At 34.6% G+C, this 11,579-nt stretch overlaps 1 protein-coding gene across 2 annotated transcripts in view; it reads right to left on the bottom strand.

The window, feature by feature from the left end:
* Window positions 1-1,009: 1,009 nt before the first annotated feature.
* LOC131682591 (phospholipid phosphatase homolog 1.2 homolog) overlaps window positions 1,010-11,579 on the bottom strand; it is a 38,339-nt gene continuing 27,769 nt past the window's right edge. For both annotated transcript variants that reach the window (XM_058964198.1, XM_058964199.1), the window contains exons 2-6: window positions 9,127-9,281; window positions 2,071-2,235; window positions 1,941-2,011; window positions 1,567-1,864; window positions 1,010-1,507 (exon numbers count right to left, since the gene is read on the bottom strand). In XM_058964198.1, the coding sequence (XP_058820181.1) occupies window positions 1,364-1,507; window positions 1,567-1,864; window positions 1,941-2,011; window positions 2,071-2,235; window positions 9,127-9,281 (833 nt within the window). In that variant the 3' untranslated portion in view covers window positions 1,010-1,363. The remainder of the gene's footprint in view (window positions 1,508-1,566; window positions 1,865-1,940; window positions 2,012-2,070; window positions 2,236-9,126; window positions 9,282-11,579) is intronic.

Below are 11,579 nucleotides of genomic sequence, written 5' to 3'. Positions count from 1 at the left end.
TTTAATATGTTTTACATCCATTGGACATCATGGATAGTTTTACCAGTTTATATAGGAATTTGCTGTGTGACTGCACTCTTCAACCCGTAACTCCGGAACGTAACGGATCAACTAAAAATTCAATAGCAGATCATGGGAGCATTATACCTTTCAGATGAAACTAAGTTTCTGAAAATCGGTTCATACACATACACACAGACATTCCCAATCTCGACGAACTGAATCGAATGGTATATGATAATCGGCCCTCCGGGTCTCGGTTAAAAAGTGGATTTTTACAGTGATTGTATAGCGTTTCTTTATATGAGAAAGGCAAAACGATTCCTTTCCTTATTGTATCTACGTTTCATTCATATCATTAGGCATGCAAAAATTCTGCAATTCATAATTACCCTATATCTATTCTGGATTGAAGCTTGCAGCTAAATGTGTGAACTGTTACTACATTTTTCCTACATTTTATAACCAATGTACTAGGTAATCCGTTTATACCCCTGACTGGCGGCTTTTCATCTAAATCAGACAATCCATATAAACTGACATTATATTTGTTCGCTACAACAAATGCACGTAAACTAGCTCGTTGCAACCTTTGATTTTCAAATTGCATAATATAAGCTTTATTTTCTTTTATACTGAGGATCACTTTCGTCCCATATCGCAAAACTACGAGAAGCAACCGGTTCTTTCGGTTACCGCGTGGTGTGAAAACGTTAGCGAGGCTCAAAAATGAATAAACAAAACATTTTTATTCGTTTAATCGTCATATCGAAAAATGCATTTCGGAGTGACAGTTTCGCAGGATATTAAAAAAAACTACGATCTTGTGCTGATTTACGAATTTTTTTGATAACATTCATGAAAATTAATATTCAACAAATTTCGCGATACTTTATGGCCAATATTCTTTCTATGCTCCACTTCAGCCGACTCTGGAACATGTAAGTTGAGGCACCTTAGTGTGCATCTATCGTGGACGGACATCAGTAAGTAAAAACAAATTGAATAATAAGCGTTGGTTTTACATTACACACCTTGCGTGGCGGTGATATGCCATCTATTTATTTTATTCTTATTTTATAGTGTTGCTTTTACTCATTAGAGTGGGAGTGATACATGAGAGCATTGTACTACTTGTATATGAATGGTATGGAAATCTTCGTTGGTTAACGTTACATTATCACAATTTCTTAAATAAATCTATTTTAAAATGTGCTACCTATACGTATATACTGTTAAAATGCAATAGATTTGTTGGCAAAGTGAACATGTAAATTTGTACATGCTTTTGCAATATTTAAACTAATACTGTTCCTATTAGGAATGTTCCACGCCATCGTTATCCACATTTGCTGCCAAGTCGTTAGGATGAATTGACAATGTTATTAAGATTGTTACCCTCCTGATAGTGTGTAATGCTTGGTATCAGTTTAATATCGTGCTCCTTATAAGTTGTAACACTAGAGCCTTGCTTGGTCCTATCGAAGTTTTGACAATCAAAGATACACTGCAAAATAAGAATATAGGTTATTTTCTGTATCGTATCTGTTGGATAAAAATTCTTACTGTAAAACCCGCAGCTATCACTCCAATGATTGATCCAGCTAGCACATCCCACCAGTGGTGACGATTGTCCATTATCCTGGACAATGGGCAAAATATACCCCACAAACCCAACGCAGTGTAGCAAAGGGGAAGTGCCATGTGAGATCGCACCTTTGGCACGCGTCGTAGCAGGTACCAAACCATAAATATCACTTCGTACACACTGATGGATGCGTGGCCAGATGGGAAGGATTTACTTGCATCTCGTATAAAGTACTGTGTCTCTTCGGGATTGGTGCACATGTATGTGGAAATGAATCTAGAAAAAAAATGGAAACAATTTATTAGTTAATCTTTTCATTAGATATCATAACTGTTGAATTTTTATAGCTTACTCATTTCCTTCACAATGCACATCAGGTCTACATGTGTCGAGAAAGTGCGGTCTGTGTTCGCCGGAGAAGATCTTTGGAAATGAAATCAAATGTTTATAGTGAGTTCTACGCCCGAAACAATTTGGGTTACCTTTAGTGCATCCACAATCAGCAGTTTGATGAACAATCCTCGGCCATATTTTCTACCCCAGTGCCACGCTTCGTGGAATGACTGTGAGCATCGTGAGCTTGAAACATCAGTTTCCGTGTATTCGGTAATGGTTGGAGAGTAAAATATTGCCTCCGTTAGCCATATCTAAACAAATAGGAAACAATCTTGTTAGGTACAGTAAAAAGTTAGGAACAAGAGGAAGTACGAGCATTTCATCATACTTAAGAGATTTCGATTTGAACCAAATCAGAAAACCATAACAAGAATCAAGTTATCAGAATTATATCTCTGGTTGATACTTGTTATAATTTATTGTTATTTTAACTACTAACGGGACCATGCTCATAACATAATTTGTTTTACAAATTGAACTCTGTCTTTTTGTTATTCATTTTTGATCGGGAATCGTGATACGGAATATTCACGAATAAAAATTATACGATCCCTCAAAGTTTTGTAATATTTGGTATGATCGTTGCTTAGCTAAAAATATTAGCCCTACATTTTTTTATTTAGTCACTAAACTGGTCAAAATAACGAATGCATAAAAATGATTGAATTCAACATTTAATCCTCATACTAAATAAGCAATTCGAAACTGTCGTATTGAACTGATACGAACTTAGTTGGATATATTCATTCAAATTTACTATTCACCGAATTTGCCTATATTTTAGAGCAGCCTCTCCTAACGAAACAAACCCATTCTGATCGACAGAGAATTTCGTGCAACAGTTGTAGATAGGGTAATGAGGCTATTTTGGCCCTACTAGGAAGAGGGGCACACTATTTTTCGAATAACTTTTAAATTAAGCTAAATTATCTACGACCTTCCTTAGAATAAAGTATCAATGTACTCTTTCTTAAACATCTATATAATATTTCTTTGCAGAAATGTCAAAATTTTCAGCATAAATGCTGCTTTTCTCGCTGTAACAATTGAATTATCGCCTCGCATCGAAAAAAAAAAATGGTTGAAATGCAATGTTTCATTGCTAAAAAAATCTAACTAGGTGCCCGGGTCAAGGACGCCATTGCGTGATTTGTACAACGGATCACGTCGGCAAACATAATCTCTGTGCTTACTATCGAGACATAGCTCGGTATAAGGCAGTTGTTTAGTGTTCACGCAAGACGTGTGACTTTTTGGATCTTAGTGTCTAACTAGCGCCAATTTGGTGCCGGTGTGGACTTATCTAACTAGCATTAAGTTGGTATTTGTTACTGACGAGAAGAATCCAAAACTCCAAAAAAAACCATAGGTGTTGTGTCTCTACGCACAAAAATTTGGTTTGTCCAAAATTTTTCCCATTAGCTGTTGGAAGAAGAGTTCCCTGAATTGCGCTCGCATGAAATAACCATGCGAAGGCTAACAACTGCTAATGACTAGTTTCACATCAAACATTGCATTGTCACGAGCCGAATTTTATGTATGTATGTATTTATGTATGTATTTAACAATTGACGTCCATCTGACATCATTATAGGCGGATGAAACACTACAAGGGGCAGCCCTATGGGGTTGCGCGAACTGTAGACGTAGGACTATACTACTTAATGTAAAATATTAATTTCCTTAGTACATTTAGAGTAATAATAAATCAAATATATTTCTTACGTATAGTTTAAGCACGACCAATCAACATCGAATGTTACATATTGAACCAAACCTTGGTTATCAGGTCATTTCATTTGTAGTAGGTGATCGAATCCGAATAAACTTATTTGAGAGCATCTGAAGAAAGAAGACAGAAAACCGTGATCGAACTAATATCTGGAACTAAATCTTTATAGCCCAAGATCAGCTTTTAAAAATTATAAAAACTTTTCGATTGTGTGTGGTAAAAAACCCGAACCGGTGAAGAAAAATAAAATTTTAGACAATATAATCACATTTCATGTATAGACTTTCTAGTTATATTTTGCCAATTATTGTAACTTTCCTAAGGGGCCGTACACAAATGACGTAGCTTTTTTCAACGATTTTTTACCCCTCCCTCCCCCCTCGTAGCATTGGGTCACAAAATTCTACCCTCCCCCTCGTAAATAACGTAGCATTTACCTAGCCACCGCCCCCCCCCCCCCAATCTGTGTAACGCGGCCGGGGTATAAATAAAAATTACATATGTTTTTCAATTATTTTAAATACATCTACTTTCAAAATGTATGACGACTTTTATCAACATTTTCATTATAACAGCAAATTGCGTACAAAATAAGCCCATTTCATGAGAAACATAGTGTTGATAGTTTTGTTTTGAATTTTATATGTCAAAAGGAGCATGAAGAGAAGTTCTCTTAGTTCACAATCCTGCAGTTGCCAATGATTCTAAGAAGCATACGTTCATCTAAATTACTAAATTTTGTTTGCTTGAATGCGAAGAGAAAATTTAATTCAGTTACCAAACTAAGTCTCCTAGTCTGCAACATAAGCTAACTAATGTAGCAAGTTAAATCCGCATACAAAATCTTTTCGTATTTTTGCGAGCTTGTAATTCCGCGAATCGTAAAATCTACTTCATGAAAAACCACATGAAAAGTAATTTGTGTGAATTTAAATTTATTTCTCTTGGGAATGGATGAACATAAATTGTTTTCTCTGATTAATGGGTTTTCATGCCCGTAAAAAATTTAAACTTAATGCTACGTCGCACCAGTGCCGTCTTTACGCATGGGCACACTGGGACAGGGTCAGGGGCCCCGAGCTTTTAGGGGCCCCCAACTTAGGATGAATATAGAATCATTCTGCCTACAGAATGTTCCAAAAATAGTAGCGCTCAATTGTTAATAACTCTTTAGCGTGTGTAATGGATCAGTTGCTCGGATTCGCACATTGCACCTTATCCCATGTGAGGTTTTAAGAGCATTAGACAATCAAGCGGAGTGATGGTAGCGGTAGGATATGAGGCACTACATGACCAGGATGGTATTGGACCAATTCAAACGTCAATCCAACATTTCAATTCAAGAATCAATTCAATATTGAGCAAAAACAACGAAATGTTTTCTACAACACATATAGAAAGTTCGAAAGGCACCACTCAGGAGCGTCAACCAACAAGGTGGCAGAATTTGCACAAGGAAGCTGTACAGAAAGTGGAAGAAGATCTAGAAATTCGGTACACAATCCTCATTTGGCAAGCGATCCGCGCATGTGACAAATTTTCATTCCTTCGTCACATCAGAGATTGTGAAAGGACACATCTACATGAAAACCTCTAAAAATGACTCCTGGACTTCTTGAGGTCTCACGAGAATTTCGCAGCCAGACTTGGTACTTTCCACTATGCCGTCGTAGTCTGCTACAAAACCAATTATGTTATTTTTGTACGATAGTCCACCTTATAAAAATATTTTAGGCCGTCACAATCAGGAATCAGAATATACTGGCTCAAATGGAACGTATTCCGCTGGCAGTCGAGGATGTGTGCGTCATGGCAGCCTGCATTCGATGTTTCCTATTTCGACTGTTTTACATGAATTGATTTTTTTACTGAAATATTTAATCATTTATGTTTAGGCTAAAATTTTGAATAATATTGCAGTCCAAGTGATATAGCATTTGCTTTTCGTCTATGAAAAGCTTTGTTGGTAGATGGTTCCATTTCTGTTTGTGGCTGATTATAAATGAACTGCTAATAAATGTGGTAGTGAATTATTGAAATGAATTGTGTTGCTCATATTAACAGGTTCGAGTAATTTCGATGTTTATTTGTTTACGTAACTATGAAGGTGTTGAACATTTATACTTTCGAAATGTGAATAGACTCATTATTGTTATTATTTAATTTTATTTTCTGCTGTCTCTTTCTGCACTGAGTACCTATCACCGACACTAGAAAGGCGATTCTACCATCAAAACTGTAGACTAGCCACTTAACTACCGGCGTCGTCTTTGAGATACTAATTCGTTGAATATGAAGATGTTAATATTACTTAAAATGTACTTGTTTGTTAAATTCGTCTCTCCGATCGTTTCACTATAACATAAAGCACAAAACTTCTGCCAGAATATATAACAAAAATTTACCTCACCAAAAATTTCAACGAATCGTTCTATTCCTACAGCGAAAAATGTGAATATCTAAAATAAATGATCCTCGATTGATTTCAATGGCTTCAATATTCAATTTGTCATCTGTCATCTATAAATATTGTTGAATTATGATTGAACAAAATGTAGCTTTTTTAAAGCTGGTAATTGGGTCATTGAACGAGAATTTTTTTTTGTTTTATTACATACATCGATAAAGCTAATTTTCGTGATCACAACAATGTTTTCTTTCAACTCAGGAAACGTGAAAATAAAATTTAAATTTAAAATAAAGACATATGTTGACAGTCTTGATTTGAGACTATCAGAAGCATTTGACAGAACGACATGACATGACGAATTTAACGACGAATGATGCCCTGTCAGAAAAAATGAATACATGTTTTCCCGCAGGGTTAATTTTATTTGACATAAACACCATGCAATGCGTATAGACTTATCCAGCTGCGTTGGTATTGTGCCGTTTTGACGTTTAAATTGGGAGGAAAACAAATCATTTGCACTGCGAATTGGGAGGAAAACAAACCGCTTGTTGGCTTAAGGGGAGGGCGGTAGTATAATAGTGCGGGATCTCAGTGTGCGTATTTTAAACGTCAGATATCTCAATAGTTCTTTTTCATTTTGGATGTTGTCTTGATAGGCCAGATGTAAACAACTACAGTTTTCCTATGTATGGTTATCTGTTTACATAAGATTTATTTAAAAAAAAACTGTTTTTACGTATTACAACGAAGTTTTTTTTTGAAATAATGTTATATATATATATATATATATATATATATATATATATATATATATATATATATATATATATATATATATATATATATATATATATATATATATATATATATATATATATATATATATATATATATATATATATATATATATATATATATATATATATATATATATATATATATATATATATATATATATATATATATATATATATATATATATATATATATATATATATATATATATATATATATATATATATATATATATATATATATATATATATATATATATATTGAACCTAAAATGTATCGAATGGAACGGAAAACTATATATAGCTTAATGACCCAATTGTCTTTTTCCAGCTACATCATAGTAGGAACAGTAAGAAATTGAGAACAACATTGTACGAATCAGTGTAGCTTTTGAAAATCACGTAGTTGTCATATATTAACAAGTTGAATTGTATTGGCATATTGCTAGTTGTGCCCAGGGGCCCCGAGTGATGTTAAGACGGCCCTGCGTCGCACAACTTCTGACCCTACTCTCCCCCTCGTCCACTTCGTCACAAATTTGGTATACCCTCCCTACCCCCCAAAATACTACGTCATTTATGCATGACCCCTAAAGTACACATACAAATGTAGCGAATACAGTGGTCTTAATCATATATCGAAACTATAAATATACAAGAATCGAAAACAATTTTATATATGGACTTAGATGCGTTTTTGCAACGGTTTTTCGAGTGGCAGTGTATTCATTCATAAATAGGCTTTGTAGTATGTAGCTATTAGCAGAATCAAAATAGGATAGGCTGAGTGGAAATGAATCAATGAATTGATCGAACGTAGCTTTCATTGTGCTTTTCATCGATCCGTTGAAAAGTTAATAATTGATGATTTTTTCTATGGAAAATTTTCCATACACGATTATGACGCGCCATACAAATTTTGTCTTCAATACACACCTATGACATATCGTCGCTGTTGTGCTATCTTATGACAAACGCCATTTTGGGGTAAACTGAGTTAGATATGCCACATTACTTGTCTAAAAAATCTCTACAAAGTGGCGTTTACAGAATTTTGACATTCTGCTTGGTTACTGAGATATAGCGAGAAACGTGCTGAGAAATTTCTAATTTTTTGCTTCAAATGACTGTGTCTGGGGGTTGGCTCAAATTATCTTTATGTGTGAGATGTTTTTATATGTAAAACTATCTGATAAACACAATGGCATAATCATTTTCGAAACAAAAATACACGAACTGTGAGAAAAAAGCAATTTAAGTTTTAAATTGGAAATATAGCATATTTGGCAACACTGTAACCAAAATAACTATTTTTTCTAGATTCCCTGACTCATTTCCTTCAAAATGCATCTCACCGATTGTTTATAGACCAAATGAAGCCAAAGATATGAATAAAAGTTAATAATTGATGTTTTTTTCTATGGAAAATTTTCCATGCACGATTATGACACGCCATACAAATTTTGTCATCAATACACACCTATGACACGTGTGAAACCGACTTTTGTTTACATTTTTAAAGAAAATTCGCAATGTAGTTAACCGATTCTCGTAATATTTGAGAGATTAATGCAGCATAGATAGAAGCATCATTTGTCTTCTTTGAATTATTTATACCATTTATAAGTTTCAAGATACTCAATCTCAAACTTTAAAAATCGTTTTTCTCGAAATGTGCAAAATGGCGCTTGTCATAAGATAGCACAACAGCGACGATATGTGAGTGCAACTTTTGTTTACATTTATAGTAAAAACTCGCAACATAGTCAACCGATCTTCGTTATATTTGAGAGATTAATACAGAATAGATAGAAGCGTCAACTGTTTTCTTTGAATTGTTTATTCCATTTATAAGTTTTAAGGTATTCAATCTCAAACTTCAAAAATCGTTTTTCACGAAATGTGCTAAACGATGCTTGTCATAAGATAGCACAACAGCGACGATATGGCGATATATGTCCTTTTTACGTCTTCGTTCCAATTATTTGGCGCAACGGAGGATAAGCCATTAAGTTTCAACCAGACTTTATTTTTCGATGGATGGATTTACATATGAGGCGTTAATTGGATTCTTGCGGTGTACCTACTTATTTGGGCGATGTCGTTACCGACCGAAATACACAAACAATGAAAAGACTATTCACCAGTATCAAAACTAACGCAGATATTCTCAAATTAAGGAGCTCTAAAATTATTCACTTACCAAAAATAGAGGCACGAATCCACTAAGACTAATCACACATGCGGAAACTGTATCTCCAGTAAAGGGTCGTTGGATTGATCGATCATCACAGTAGTAGCCTCTTTTAACAACTTGAGGCAGCAAACCAAGCTCGCTAATTGTGATGAAAATTATAACTGAAAAAATAAATAAAAGGAAAAAAAGTTTGAAGCAATCTGAAAAGAATTGTGGTCTGGCGTTATGTCAGTTTAGTTGTAATTCGAGGTAGTCGATGAATAGATATTCCGACCAGTGTCGGAGAAAAATTAAAAATGAACATAACAAACGGATAGCACGATGCTGCAGTGAATCTGAACTTTTAAGGAGATCTGGTGCTGGTTGTAGGTCTGGTCGAGTAGAGTACACATCATGTTTGAAAATTTTAGTTCCCAAAACACTGATTTATTGTTGAAAACCGTTCCTTGTGAAATAATTAATCAAATTCTCTGTCATTTTTAAACTGATTTTAAATATTTCGACTGTATTGGAAAAATGAAAAACATACCGTTCGATACGTATGCTTAAAAGTAATGGAAATTTACTCATAACAATTTTATATTTACTAATGTGATTTTCTTACTCAGACGAAAATTTTTCACAACCTTTTATGCGGAAACATGTATATGCTACATAGGATACTTGATTCAATAACCAAGTCAAGTATGACGCCCCGCTTAACCCTAGAACGTTGCACTTGCGTTTTCTGGGGTACAAATGTACCCCACGCGTTTGATCACAATTTTCGCAAGAAAAATGCAAACAAAAGAAATGTATAATACACCATTTTCTTCGTTTTTTAATTGCGAAAACAGCTATGTAAGTGAAAGTACGGAATTTATTGAATCAATGATACATAAATTGGTTTGAAAAAAAATAAAAGGTGAAAAAATCGCTGTTTTGACTTTTTTCACAAAAAATACTATAATTTTACGAATTTTCAACCGATTTGAAAAAAATCAAATGACTCTAAAAGTTGAAAGTATTATCTTGACACGGTATAAAATGGAATTTCGATATTTTTGAAAAACTGCAATTATTTTGAAGAGTTAAAGTTTAAAAATCCGGTTTTGGAAAATACCACGAAATGGGGTGAAAATTGAATTGAAAAAATATATCTGACCAATAATACATTGGTAACACGCAATGTTACTGTTACAGCTGTTATTGTGCGCAAATTATACTTGAGAGCCATTGCTTTGAAAAACTATAAAAAATTAACAATAAAACAATAAAAATCAGCAAAAATGAGAACAATTTTTTGTTCCGCTTCAAAATTTAATTAAATTAATTAAATGAACGATTAAAAACGATTATATAATACTAATTGTTACTACCGTAGTAAAACAACCAGTATTTAAACTGGTATTGTCACGAATCACATTTCCACTGACAGCACGAAACGTGACGAAACACTAACGGCAACCGTACACTGGAGTACAAATGTACCCTACGCCAACTTTGACACCTGCTTCCACGAAGGCTATAAGCAAACTGGCTATACCATCTTTTCCTACTCTTACTAGGAACTCTAAATTGAATTATGGTTAGGGTCCCAGGTCGGTAAATGCCGAATTCTCGTTTTACACGGCCCCAAAGAAGGCGTGGGTTACATTTGTACCCCAGTGCAACGTTCTAGAGTTAAGGGGGATTATCATATAAACGGCCAAAAGCATACAGAATCTATGCGTGTGGTTCTATAACAACGGTGTTGAGAGAATTGAGTCCGTGCAACGACGCTTTTTACGTTTTGCGCTTCGTAGGTTGCCGTGGAGAGATCCCGTCCGTCTGCCAAGTTACGAAAGCCGGTGCCAGTTAATTAGTTTAGAACCCCTGCTTGTTCGAAGGAATACAACAAGGGCTTTGTTCGTTGCTGATACCTTGCGAGGTCATCTGGATTGCTCAGACATCTTGGAACAAATTAACATAAATGTCGCACCTCGAACAACGCGTAACAACCGCATGCTCCGATAGCCATTTCGACGCACTAATTATAGCATGCACGGGACCATTACTGGTCTACAAAGGATCTTCAACCGAGTCGCATCAGCTTTCGACTTTAATTTGTCTGGTCTACGATTTTACAGAACCTTTAACGGACCCGCTAATTTCGGCTGATTCCTTCATTGTTGTTTTTTCCACTGTTTTTTTATTATTTTTATCAAAGTTTGTAACGATTTGACTGTTAGCAATAAGTTTAGACATCATTGGGGCTTTGAATTGCTTGTTGGTGTATATATGACAAATACAAAATACAAATACAAATTCGGGTGTTATTAACGCGCAAAGTCGACGTGGTTTTTTAGTTGAGGTCCCGGATTGCAAGAGAACGGCTTGATGATATTTATACAAAATTAAAGGTAATTTTTAGCCCTCAATTTATTATTGTTTTTTACATTTCTTATAAAAGAAATGTATAGAATTCGCTCAAACTTTCA

The sequence above is a fragment of the Topomyia yanbarensis genome, chromosome 2 (assembly GCF_030247195.1).
Source record: "Topomyia yanbarensis strain Yona2022 chromosome 2, ASM3024719v1, whole genome shotgun sequence".
NCBI classification, from domain to species: Eukaryota; Metazoa; Arthropoda; class Insecta; order Diptera; family Culicidae; genus Topomyia; species Topomyia yanbarensis.
The sequence above is the reverse complement of the archived record's forward strand: the minus strand, read 5'-3'. Positions and strand labels throughout refer to the sequence as shown.